The following is a 14,096-nucleotide window of genomic DNA, read 5'->3' as shown; positions in this document are numbered from 1 at the left end:
GTAAAGCTTAGTTTGCAATTTTTCCATTGTATAAATTTATTCACATTATTTTTTTAAAACTCCATATTTCTTTTTATATAGTTATATGTCAAAAAATAGTAAACAGTTTTACGGCTTACTTAAAACACAAGTGAGGAAAACAGACACTTGCTGTACCAGTAGTCGGTTTGGTTGTTTATTTTAAAGGAAATATTACTAATTTAAAAAGAGTTCCAAGAAATTTAATAGAATTACCAGCAATGATTATTTCTGAAATGTATGAGATATGAAACAATTATAAAAGACTAAAAAACAAAAGGATTCATTAGTGCTTTTTCCTTTTTAAAAAAAATCCAGATGATTTGTCATACCAAAGAAAGTTCAGCAAGTTACAGTGGCTGTAGCCTCAGTCACCTTCAGAATCACTGTCTCTCCTCGTGGGGACAGAACACCGAACAGAGGTCAGCAATACGTCTTCAATTGGTTTCTTAGGGTTTTCCTCCAGGTCCGTCTTAATTGCTCCAAACTCAGACAATTTCCACTCCAACTCTACATGATAAATAAAAAGCAAATCCTTTAAGGCATTGTACTGCATGGCTGGCTCCCCTCACCCTAGGCCCATCAAGCTAGTTTTTTCTAAGCAGAAAATACATCATCAAAATTTGATGACAATTTAATTCTAGTGCCATATTTTAAGGTGCCTAAAAAGGGAAAAAAACTCAAACCTTTAAAAAGAAAAACACAAAATACTTTCAAACCCATTTTTAGAAGATGAGATCAAGTGAGATATTACATAAACTTGAACCTATATAGAAATTCAAATAAAATACAAAGAATAAACCTGTCCTCTCATGACTACAGTTTTCCAATTTGGACAATTTCCCAGGGAAGAAATCAGCATGAAACATTGAAAGAAAATAATTCCCACAGGCCTGCTGGAAATCTAACCATTAAATCTAATTTTAGTTAACAAAAGGAAATTCCTCAACCCCACACCCAATATCTCAATCTACTAGGGTCAGAGGATAAACACCCTAGATCTGATACATTTGTTCTGAGTAATTAAAAAAAACGAAGTACCAGAAACTAAAGAATCAGTGACTAAAGGCTCAGTTCCTATATTTCGATCTCTTGTAATTAATGAAACTCTGCAACTGTGGGACCCTGTAAAGCAAAATCAAGTGATGTATTTTTCCACTGCAGAGGAGAACCCAGGCAGAACTAAGACTACCCAAGAGATTCTAAAACAAATAGCTCAGCCAAAGTCAGATCAATGAAGAAACATTCTGCTAATTGGGTTCTTCCATTAAAATCTGGCAAGCATTTTTAATGAAGTCATGTTAATTTAAAGTGTTCCATGAAATAGAGTTGAATGGTGGTTACCAAGGGCTGGGGGTTGGGGAATAAACAGGAAGATGGTAGTCAAAGGCTACAAACGTTCAGTTATGTGATGAGTAAATTCTAGAGACCTAATATACAGCACGGTGACTATAGTTAATAACAATGTACTATATATTTGTAATATTCTAAGAGAATAAGATCTTAAGTATTCTCACCACGAAAAGCAAAAGGGTAACTATGTGAGGTAATGAATATGTTAATTAGCTTGACTATGGTAATCATTTCACATTGTACACATAAATAAAATCATGTTGTACACCCTAAATATATACTTTTTTTTTTTTTTTTTTGCCAATCATACCTCAATAATGCTGGGGGAAAAATGTTCTCCGTGGAGATGAATAACATTTTAGGTACCTTAGTTGAACATTATGAAAATTCAACAAATTTCTTTTTCACTTTATTTGTGAATTCAACAAATTTTTTTTAAAAAATCATGATTTCTGATTCTTGACTTGAGTATATATCTACATTTACGTATCTATATGTACATATATAAATGTATGTATAAGTGTATGAATTTAAGTTATTGTTCACTTATACACAGCAATCATCATAAAATATAAGTTCACAGATCCTCAAATAAGACTTTTTCTAGAAATAAACACTATAACTACGATTGTATATATCTCTCTCTCTTCTCATGGAACGTTCCTAAAAGGTCAAAACTAGATGCAAATATGTATCTAGTTTGAAATGCTATACGTCTTTGAACACTGGAATAATGTAACTGATGTATCTTGTGTGTGAGTATATATGTGTATGGGTGTGTTTATACTTTTCCCAGTTGAATATCTTAATGGTGTAGTATATAGTCATATTCAAAAATATGTTTTTGAGACCAGTAAAGCATCCTTGGGGGCTGGCTGGTTAGAGCGTGGTGCTGATAACACCAAGGTCCAGGGTTTGATCCCTGTACTGGCCAGCTGCCAAAGAGAAGAAAAAAAAAAAAGTTGGATATATGGATATATTATCTTGGAAAAGATAAAGAATTTTACTTGGCAGGAATGTCTCTGGCCACAGGTTCTCTTTCATCTTCCGTGTGGCTATTTTGACACTTCCATGTGCAAAAAATAGAAAGGAATAATAACACATCCTTCCAGAGTTAAGGGGTAGTATTAAATAAAAGTTTAATTTAAATTTAAAAGCTACAAAGGTATTGAGAAAATATTTCTGTAGAGAAACACATATATATATCAACATTTGTCACTAATATGTTCACGTAAATTAAATCGAAAATAAATACTGTGATCTTGAGCTACAACTTAAAACAAAACATTCAACTGTAGAGACAAAATATATTTGATGTTAATATTAAATATATATACAGTCACCCTCCATATCTACAGGTTTGGCATCTGTGGATTCAACCAATCTTGGAATGAAAATATTCAGGGGCGGTGGGGGGAACAATAAGAAATAACAAGGGCTGGCCAGTTAGCCCACTTGGTTACAGTGTAGTGTTAATTAATGCCAAAGTCAAGGGTTCGGATTCCCCTTACTGACCAGCCGCCAAAAAAAAAAATAATAAAAATAAAAATATAAAGACAATACAGTATAACAGCTATTTACACAGCATTTACATTGTATTAGGTATTATAAGTAATACAGAAATGATTTAAAGTATACAGGAGGATGTGTGTAGGTTATATGCAAATACAACACCATTTTATATAAGGGACGTATCTGCAGATTCTGGTATCCACAGGGGGTCCTGGAACCAATCCCCCGTAGATACTGAGGGACAACTGTATATTTAAGTCTACTCTGCCCTCCTTTGACTGAGAATTATTAGAGTCCAGTTGTAAGTGCTCCTGGTTACTCATCTGAGAGACTGAATGTGCTTATCTTTTAACAATCACTCACACAGAGGCAAAGGTGGACTCCACAAATCACAGTAACACATGTCTGGGAAATAGGCACTCTCTTCTCAACAGAAATATCCCCACCCCACCTCTCATGTGCTCTTGCCTGACTCCAAGAGCCCCTTACCATCTCTTGTCAGGTTCATGCCACCAAACACTAGAGGACCAATAAACTGAGCCTTGATATCACCTTCAAGGTAAACAAATATTGTGGGCAGATTCCTATCTGGATAATTGGGTATGCAGGTTGTTGAAATGGCTTTCATAAATTTGACATCAGGAAACTTCCTGGCAAGTTCACTTAAGTGTTGATTTATCAGGGCACAGAGAGGAATCCTATAGAATAGAAACAGAAAACAAACAACTGTAATTCTGTATTTATATAAAACAAAGCTTTACCCTTCTACCCTAAGTAAAACCTCATTATAATTTCACAGGTGTTCTGCTACTAGCTAAGATGAATTAACATTAAAAAAAAAAACTTTCTAATATGTTCAGGGAAAGTGAAGAACTCAAAATCCAAAGTCCAATTTAATTTGACACAGCAATAATTCAGAAAAACAGCTTCAATGTAAAAGATAATTTCTATGCCTTTTTATGGGGTTGAATTAGAGAACTCTGAATATTTAGAATGTATGAAATAAGTCAGAAAGCATTTCCTGCTTTAAAGGAATTCCTAAACAGGGACTGAACTCTATAGTTTAAGAACAAGTCTCATACAGGCGAGGAGCACTGGAGGACCATGACATCACTGAGCACACACCCTAGCCACCTACAGGAGTGATTAATTACATGGAATATTGAAATGCCCTCCAGACAAACAACTTAGAAATTCCATTGCAATAAAAGGAAAGCAAAGTCTTCACTGCTACACTTTAACAAAGGTGTTTGTGTTAGTCACAAATATTAACTGGAAAGTCAGGAAAAAAAAAGTCTTAAGACAAAAATTAGGCATTAAGGTTTGGGCAAACCAGCAACAAAAACACCTAAAATTCAGTACTGGGGAATAAAAAGAAAAACCCTGGGGAAAAAAAAAAGGAAAAAAATATGGGGTAAGTCTGACATGTTCAACACATAACTTCAAATTAACATTTTATAGGCAGCATGGACGATCGGCTCACCCTTGTTTGTAAAGGTGCAAGATTACCCACAAGCCCTCACCGGCTTGGGTGACTTCTTGAACATAATCCTTTCCTGAGATCTCCAAAACTTCCCCAAACTTATTCTTCAGTTTAGTTGCTTTCCATTCAGCCAGTCTTTGTTGCCTGCACAACAGGAAAGAAACACCTTACATACATACATACACACAAACTCATGTGCACACACGTGTACATCTTTCAGAAGGCAATGCTTGTAAAGGTCCAGGTTTATTTACCTTGGGGCAAAAGTTTAACACCAGTTTGTTGAAATTTGCAATATTATTATTTAATTACGGTATAGTCCTTTCCAAATGTTATCTTGGCTGGAAAATTGATTTTTCAAAGGACACACATTTTATTACCACACAAAAAACCAAACAGTCCCTCTGGGCAGCACTAACCTGTACATTTCAATAGCACGTTCATCCTCCTCATTAAACTCATCTTCATTCTCCTCCAGCTCTTCCAAAGTCATGTCTTCATAGGTTTTCACTGAATTTAGTTACATTGGTAAAAAACAAAAAATTTAAAAGATGAGCAGACATGCATTTTGGGTTTTCCCCTTCATTTTTCTCCTAAAGAGAAAAACCAGAAGACTCCCAGCCCACCTAAACAAAGATGCCTTACGGTATTACGCTAGTAAATAAGTGGTGGAGGGTGTTTTAAAAAGACAGATCTGTGTTGATGTCTGCCAACCTGACTGTCTTACCTTCACACAATAGCGGTATGAATGAGAAGTTTCTCAATTTCATATAACAAGAGAGTTGTATTTGCCTGAAGGCACCTGGTCTGATCTTCAAGTACTCTCTTCAACAGAAATATCCCTCCCCACCTCTCAAGTGCTCTCGCATGACTTCAAAAGCCCCTTAACCACTCCTTTTCAGGTTCATGCCTCCAAACACCAGAGGACCAATGAACTAAGCCTTGATATCACCTTCAAGGTAAACAAATATTGTGGGCAGATTCTTATCTAGATAATTGGGTATGCAGATTGTTGAAATGGCTTTGATAAACTTGACATCAGCTCCCATGCTCGCATCATCTGGGTGTATCAGCAGTTCTCATATCATCCAAGGAGACAGCAGGATACAAGGACACACCTCCTAGAGTTAAGGGTGATTATCCCGTACTTCTTGGTCTTTTCATATGAGTAGTAGGCAGCTCTATCTTTTCTTGCAACCTCCAGCAGTAGGGTTACAGATAAAATCAGTATCTTATTTTTATTGCCTTAAATACTCTTGCTTCTTGATATCCAGTTGGGCTTTTGCAACCCCCCTTCACTCCAAAAAACTCTTATCAAGGACAATAATGACCTCCATTTCTTGATGATAGGCAGCACTTGACCCAAGCCATCACTGCCTCCTCTCTGAAAGGCCGTCCTGCTCTGGCTTCTAGATGCCCCCTCTCCTCTTACCCCTATGCTCCCACCCTTAAACTTTTGCCAATTAAAATTCCCCAGAGCTCAGTTCTTTGACTCCTTTTCTTCTTTACCTATACCCACTGCCTTGGTGAAGAACCTAATCTCATCACTTTAAATACTATCAATATGCTAATAACTCCCTAAGTTATGCCTCTAGCCCAGACTTAGCCCTGATTTGGAGAAAAACACACCCAACTGCCCACTGGACATCTCTATTTGTCTAATAAAAATCTCAAAGTTAATATGTCCCAAGCAGAGTTCCCCATCTTCCTCCAAACCTGCTCCTCGCCAATGTGCTCGTGCTCATTTCAGTTGGTGGCAATTCCATCCTTCGGGTTGCTCAAGCCAAAAGCCTTGTAGTATCCTTGTCTCATCTTTCTCATGCCACTCATAGGATCCATCAGCAAATCCCACTGACCCTACCTTTAAAAATTTCCAGATCTAACAATTTCTCACCACTTTCACCACTATGCCAGTCCAAGCCAATGGTATCTCTCGCCTAAATTATTACAGTAGTTTCCAAACTGGTCTCCCTGCTTCCTACCTTACCCCCACCCCCTGCACAGTCCATGCTCAGTAAGGCAGCCAAAGAACAGTGCTGTCAAAATGGAGAACATGCCACTCTTCTGGTTAAACCTCCAAAAGCTTCTCACCTCATTAGACATAAAAGCCAAGGTCCTTACTAGAAGCTACAAGGTCCCAAGTGGTTTCACCCCTATGGCCTCTCTGAACTTACTTCTACCACCCTCCCCAGTCCTACTGGCCTCCTCAAATTCTCCAACATGCCAAGCCTGCATGTCACCTGCTCACCTCATTCCCTTCAGTTGTACTCTGATGTCATCTTCGGCTTCTTCAGGTCTTTACTCAAATGTCATCTTCACCTCCTTAAGATCTATGCAAATGTCATCTTCTCTGACCCAATCTAGAATTGTACCTACCTCTCCTCTAACCCTTTCTAGCCCCTTTCCCAGACGTATTTCCCTGTATCTCACTTATAAATTGTTTATTGTTTGAATCCCCTGCTAGAATGTAAGTTCCGTGAGAGCAGAGAATTTTGTCTGGCTTGAGCACAAGTAAATCCCCATTGCCTAGAACAGCACGTGACATATAGTAATCATTCAACAAACATTCACTGGATAAAATACTTTCTAATAAATCCTTCTCTAAATTAGCTCTAACATGGAAACAGGAGACAAAAGTACTAGTCCCTGTGATCAGTGGTTCTCAAACTTTGGTATGCATCAGAAATTCTTTAAGGCACTTGTTCAAAATGCAGATTCCTCGGCCTCAATCCAGAGATCCTGATTCAGTAAGGATTGAGGATGTTTTACAAGCTCTCCAAGGGATTCTAATTCAGTGGTAAGGCCACCTTTGAGAAAACCCCTCTCTCAGACCCCATATATTGCAAACACCTTATGCCTCCCCAAAGTAAGCTACTTTAACTTAATATTCTCAATCAAACCACTAAGATAAAGTATAACTTCATACTAAAAACTTTGAACAAATTTCTATAATATCCAAAGTGAATCACAGACAAGAAAGGATTTAGAAATATCTTCTTCAGGATTATCACATGCTCATCTGACACAGACCAGTATCTGTGGGACTGAAGGACACCTCTGAAGTCCCCCTAATTCTATGGCCCAGGATGGTGAAGGCTGGAGACACCCTGTGACTCATCTGAGGTCCCATAGAAACTGTCCATGCCAGCACACCAGCCTCTGTCTCTTGGCTCTTGCACAGATCCTTCTACCATAGCAGTCAGAGGCTTAGAAAGTTGTTTCCTAACCCAGATAGACAGCGAACAAATAAAGAAAATGAGCAAGCTCACCCACTGACTGCTGAAGGATTCGCTGCTCCTCCTCTTCCGCCTCTTTTTCCAATTCTTTCAGACTTTCTTTCGCGGGCAAGATGCCCTTTTTGCGTAAGATGTCATTCCACTCGGTGTCTGCATTGGGGTCCTGGAACAGCAAGACCAATACTATCATGAGTGCAAAGGCCAGTATGCACAGTGCCATGTGTAGGGTAAGGAGCCAAATGGGAAAGGTGGTGGGAAGGGAAAAATTCAAACCAAATTACCCTGTGGCCTATTTCTGAGAAAGTGTCAAAAGACCCATAGCCCCTGTTCTATTCTGCCTTTTCTTCCTCCCTCCCTCCACAGAGTCTTGGGGTGAAACTCAGGATTTGATGTGCAAATCAGCATCAGTGCTGATACCAGGCTTCTGTTTCATATTCTTATCAATGACCCGGAGTGATTCATTAAACAGATAATAAGTACCTACTATATGTAAATTACTGTTATTAGGCAATAGGGAAGCCTGGTGAATGCAAAAGTCACCTACATTAGTCAAAAGGAAGAGACAGACAATGAACAAGTACATATACAAACTATATATATATGGACACACACACACACATACACACCTCTCTATCAACAAATTNTAATTACGGTATAGTCCTTTCCAAATGTTATCTTGGCTGGAAAATTGATTTTTCAAAGGACACACATTTTATTACCACACAAAAAACCAAACAGTCCCTCTGTGCAGCACTAACCTGTACATTTCAATAGCACGTTCATCCTCCTCATTAAACTCATCTTCATTCTCCTCCAGCTCTTCCAAAGTCATAGCCAGTCTTTGTTGCCTGCACAACAGGAAAGAAACACCTTACATACATACATACACACAAACTCATGTGCACACACGTGTACATCTTTCAGAAGGCAATGCTTGTAAAGGTCCAGGTTTATTTACCTTGGGGCAAAAGTTTAACACCAGTTTGTTGAAATTTGCAATATTATTATTTAATTACGGTATAGTCCTTTCCAAATGTTATCTTGGCTGGAAAATTGATTTTTCAAAGGACACACATTTTATTACCACACAAAAAACCAAACAGTCCCTCTGGGCAGCACTAACCTGTACATTTCAATAGCACGTTCATCCTCCTCATTAAACTCATCTTCATTCTCCTCCAGCTCTTCCAAAGTCATATCTTCATAGGTTTTCACTGAATTTAGTTACATTGGTAAAAAACAAAAAATTTAAAAGATGAGCAGACATGCATTTTGGGTTTTCCCCTTCATTTTTCTCCTAAAGAGAAAAACCAGAAGACTCCCAGCCCACCTAAACAAAGATGCCTTACGGTATTACGCTAGTAAATAAGTGGTGGAGGGTGTTTTAAAAAGACAGATCTGTGTTGATGTCTGCCAACCTGACTGTCTTACCTTCACACAATAGCGGTATGAATGAGAAGTTTCTCAATTTCATATAACAAGAGAGTTGTATTTGCCTGAAGGCACCTGGTCTGATCTTCAAGTACTCTCTTCAACAGAAATATCCCTCCCCACCTCTCAAGTGCTCTCGCATGACTTCAAAAGCCCCTTAACCACTCCTTTTCAGGTTCATGCCTCCAAACACCAGAGGACCAATGAACTAAGCCTTGATATCACCTTCAAGGTAAACAAATATTGTGGGCAGATTCTTATCTAGATAATTGGGTATGCAGATTGTTGAAATGGCTTTGATAAACTTGACATCAGCTCCCATGCTCGCATCAAAGCCTTGATATCACCTTCAAGGTAAACAAATATTGTGGGCAGATTCTTATCTAGATAATTGAGTATGCAGATTGTTGAAATGGCTTTGATAAACTTGACATCAGCTCCCATGCTCGCATCGTCTGGGTGTATCAGCAGTTCTCATATCATCCAAGGAGACAGCAGGATACAAGGACACACCTCCTAGAGTTAAGGGTGATTATCCCGTACTTCTTGGTCTTTTCATATGAGTAGTAGGCAGCTCTATCTTTTCTTGCAACCTCCAGCAGTAGGGTTACAGATAAAATCAGTATCTTATTTTTATTGCCTTAAATACTCTTGCTTCTTGATATCCAGTTGGGCTTTTGCAACCCCCCTTCACTCCAAAAAACTCTTATCAAGGACAATAATGACCTCCATTTCTTGATGATAGGCAGCACTTGACCCAAGCCATCACTGCCTCCTCTCTGAAAGGCCGTCCTGCTCTGGCTTCTAGATGCCCCCTCTCCTCTTACCCCTATGCTCCCACCCTTAAACTTTTGCCAATTAAAATTCCCCAGAGCTCAGTTCTTTGACTCCTTTTCTTCTTTACCTATACCCACTGCCTTGGTGAAGAACCTAATCTCATCACTTTAAATACTATCAATATGCTAATAACTCCCTAAGTTATGCCTCTAGCCCAGACTTAGCCCTGATTTGGAGAAAAACACACCCAACTGCCCACTGGACATCTCTATTTGTCTAATAAAAATCTCAAAGTTAATATGTCCCAAGCAGAGTTCCCCATCTTCCTCCAAACCTGCTCCTCGCCAATGTGCTCGTGCTCATTTCAGTTGGTGGCAATTCCATCCTTCGGGTTGCTCAAGCCAAAAGCCTTGTAGTATCCTTGTCTCATCTTTCTCATGCCACTCATAGGATCCATCAGCAAATCCCACTGACCCTACCTTTAAAAATTTCCAGATCTAACAATTTCTCACCACTTTCACCACTATGCCAGTCCAAGCCAATGGTATCTCTCGCCTAAATTATTACAGTAGTTTCCAAACTGGTCTCCCTGCTTCCTACCTTACCCCCACCCCCTGCACAGTCCATGCTCAGTAAGGCAGCCAAAGAACAGTGCTGTCAAAATGGAGAACATGCCACTCTTCTGGTTAAACCTCCAAAAGCTTCTCACCTCATTAGACATAAAAGCCAAGGTCCTTACTAGAAGCTACAAGGTCCCAAGTGGTTTCACCCCTATGGCCTCTCTGAACTTACTTCTACCACCCTCCCCAGTCCTACTGGCCTCCTCAAATTCTCCAACATGCCAAGCCCGCATGTCACCTGCTCACCTCACCCCCTTCAGTTGTACTCTGATGTCATCTTCGGCTTCTTCAGGTCTTTACTCAAATGTCATCTTCACCTCCTTAAGATCTATGCAAATGTCATCTTCTCTGACCCAATCTAGAATTGTACCTACCTCTCCTCTAACCCTTTCTAGCCCCTTTCCCAGACGTATTTCCCTGTATCTCACTTATAAATTGTTTATTGTTTGAATCCCCTGCTAGAATGTAAGTTCCGTGAGAGCAGAGAATTTTGTCTGGCTTGAGCACAAGTAAATCCCCATTGCCTAGAACAGCACGTGACATATAGTAATCATTCAACAAACATTCACTGGATAAAATACTTTCTAATAAATCCTTCTCTAAATTAGCTCTAACATGGAAACAGGAGACAAAAGTACTAGTCCCTGTGATCAGTGGTTCTCAAACTTTGGTATGCATCAGAAATTCTTTAAGGCACTTGTTCAAAATGCAGATTCCTCGGCCTCAATCCAGAGATCCTGATTCAGTAAGGATTGAGGATGTTTTACAAGCTCTCCAAGGGATTCTAATTCAGTGGTAAGGCCACCTTTGAGAAAACCCCTCTCTCAGACCCCATATATTGCAAACACCTTATGCCTCCCCAAAGTAAGCTACTTTAACTTAATATTCTCAATCAAACCACTAAGATAAAGTATAACTTCATACTAAAAACTTTGAACAAATTTCTATAATATCCAAAGTGAATCACAGACAAGAAAGGATTTAGAAATATCTTCTTCAGGATTATCACATGCTCATCTGACACAGACCAGTATCTGTGGGACTGAAGGACACCTCTGAAGTCCCCCTAATTCTATGGCCCAGGATGGTGAAGGCTGGAGACACCCTGTGACTCATCTGAGGTCCCATAGAAACTGTCCATGCCAGCACACCAGCCTCTGTCTCTTGGCTCTTGCACAGATCCTTCTACCATAGCAGTCAGAGGCTTAGAAAGTTGTTTCCTAACCCAGATAGACAGCGAACAAATAAAGAAAATGAGCAAGCTCACCCACTGACTGCTGAAGGATTCGCTGCTCCTCCTCTTCCGCCTCTTTTTCCAATTCTTTCAGACTTTCTTTCGCGGGCAAGATGCCCTTTTTGCGTAAGATGTCATTCCACTCGGTGTCTGCATTGGGGTCCTGGAACAGCAAGACCAATACTATCATGAGTGCAAAGGCCAGTATGCACAGTGCCATGTGTAGGGTAAGGAGCCAAATGGGAAAGGTGGTGGGAAGGGAAAAATTCAAACCAAATTACCCTGTGGCCTATTTCTGAGAAAGTGTCAAAAGACCCATAGCCCCTGTTCTATTCTGCCTTTTCTTCCTCCCTCCCTCCACAGAGTCTTGGGGTGAAACTCAGGATTTGATGTGCAAATCAGCATCAGTGCTGATACCAGGCTTCTGTTTCATATTCTTATCAATGACCCGGAGTGATTCATTAAACAGATAATAAGTACCTACTATATGTAAATTACTGTTATTAGGCAATAGGGAAGCCTGGTGAATGCAAAAGTCACCTACATTAGTCAAAAGGAAGAGACAGACAATGAACAAGTACATATACAAACTATATATATATGGACACACACACACATACACACCTCTCTATCAGCAAATCGGAAGAGACAGACAATGAACAAGTACATATACAAACTATATATATATGGACACACACACACACATACACACCTCTCTATCAACAAATTGTGGCAAGTGTAACAAGAAACACGCTGCTCATCTAAAGAGTTTCAGGGGACTCATAGTTCAAAGGGTGCACAGGGATATTCTCTAGAGGTTACATTTAACCATCACCTAAGGGTGGGAAGGAATCAGCCACGGAAGGGTGAAGGCTTAGGAAATGGGCAGAGGAACCAGCATTTGCAAAGAGCCCAAGAGCAAAGAGATTGTGACATTCTGAGCATCTCAAAGCCTTGAGCAGCTGCAGTAGAATCACAGTGAGGGAAGAGCCTGAGGCTATGTTGACAGAGTTGTCTAATGGCCAAACCTGAGAGGAAAAGCTGAGACCCCTTTGAGCAGCTCATAACAGTTAACATTTATTAAACACTAAGTGCTAAGCACTCTGCTCAGCCCTTTAGGGGTATGTACTCACTCAATCCTCACAAGCCTAGGAAAGGCATGGAGTTTATAAAGACATTGCGATGCTGAAAAACAGTGAGCCAAATTTACCAGGATCAAATGTTCTGACCCAGCTACCCAAGCACCGATTTGCATGGTCTGGCAGGAACACTGCTATCAAAGCTCAGGCCAAGGTTTGGAATATGCAATCAAAGGATACTTTGGAAAGGGCACTGGGATAACCAAGCTCCAGCCTCACCTGTGTCACAATCTTGCTGAGATACACCGAAAGAAAGATGCACAGAATACTTTCAACAGGGTGGTCAGGGAAAGCCTCTGAAAATGTGACAATCCTAAGCAGGGACCTGAAGGATGGAGAATGCACAGGCCACAGCAGCCTTCACCTTTTAAGAGAGTCTGGTTTGTGGCAGACACATTTTATTTGTAGACGATCATCCCCTCCAGCTCCCAATGTCTCCCTCCCCAAACCAACCCACACCAAATCCGTTTCCCATATGCCATTAAGCAGACACTATTTAATCAGAATTCCTGACCACTTCGAGATCAGGGAGAGCTGGGTCCTTGAACAGTGACAATATTTAGTTGTCACAGAATTTTGCTCATAAAAATGTCCATTTCCATGGTATTCTCATTCATAGTCTTTCAGCTTTACTCAAATTCCACTAGCAAATTCCTGCCACAAAAATGGAATAAAACTAGAGGATTTTTATTTCATCCATTTTAAGAAAGAAGTTAACACTGAACAGAGCGACCCTCGGGCTAAGCTCTGGAACCCAGGCAGACCGGAAGGGAGCGCATCCCAACTTGAACACCAGTGTGCGGGGAAGGGAGCGTCACTCAGCCCTCACCAGCTCTGACTGGAGCCAGACACACGGGTTCCGCCACTGTTTTACGCGGTGGAACCCCCCGTCCTCCAGGCGGGACCGTGCACTTCTCCAGGCCTCAGCTTCCATATCCGTAAGATGGGTCCGTACACATCCGCTCAGGCGCTCACTAAGGGAATTAATAGGAAGTAACTTCTGTCAGGAGGGATCCGGCGAGTTCCTTCCTTCACAGATCCTGGAGGGGGCCGACCTCGAGGACAGGGAGCCCCAAACGACGGAGATTTGGGGGTAAGCACACGAGGGCGGAGACGCCGAGGCCGTGGGTCCGGGTGGGACCGCCCTCCCGCACTGCGCCTCCGTGGGGCCACAACTCGCGTGGCCTCCCTCCTGCCTGGGGCGCCCGGCGCTTCCGGCACCCCGGCCTCCGCCACGGGCGCGGACCCAACGGGACGAAAGAGCGGCCGTACCTTCCAGGCCACACGTCCCTC

General features: G+C 40.8%; 1 protein-coding gene across 1 annotated transcript; it reads right to left on the bottom strand.

Moving 5' to 3' along the window:
• Positions 1 to 147: 147 nt before the first annotated feature.
• PDCL3 (phosducin-like 3) lies at positions 148 to 13,737 on the bottom strand. Its single transcript, XM_008591707.1, has 6 exons — positions 13,633 to 13,737; positions 11,698 to 11,827; positions 8,726 to 8,816; positions 4,367 to 4,510; positions 3,373 to 3,581; positions 148 to 528 (listed from the first exon to the last, which is right to left on the bottom strand). The coding sequence occupies exons 1-6, from the start codon at positions 13,735 to 13,737 to the stop codon at positions 386 to 388; spliced, it is 822 nt and encodes a 273-aa protein (XP_008589929.1). The 3' UTR covers positions 148 to 385.
• Between the last annotated feature and the right edge of the window lie 359 nt (positions 13,738 to 14,096).

The sequence above is a fragment of the Galeopterus variegatus genome, unplaced genomic scaffold (assembly GCF_000696425.1).
Source record: "Galeopterus variegatus unplaced genomic scaffold, G_variegatus-3.0.2 Scaffold7208, whole genome shotgun sequence".
NCBI classification, from domain to species: Eukaryota; Metazoa; Chordata; class Mammalia; order Dermoptera; family Cynocephalidae; genus Galeopterus; species Galeopterus variegatus.
This window is presented reverse-complemented; position numbering and strand designations above follow the sequence as displayed.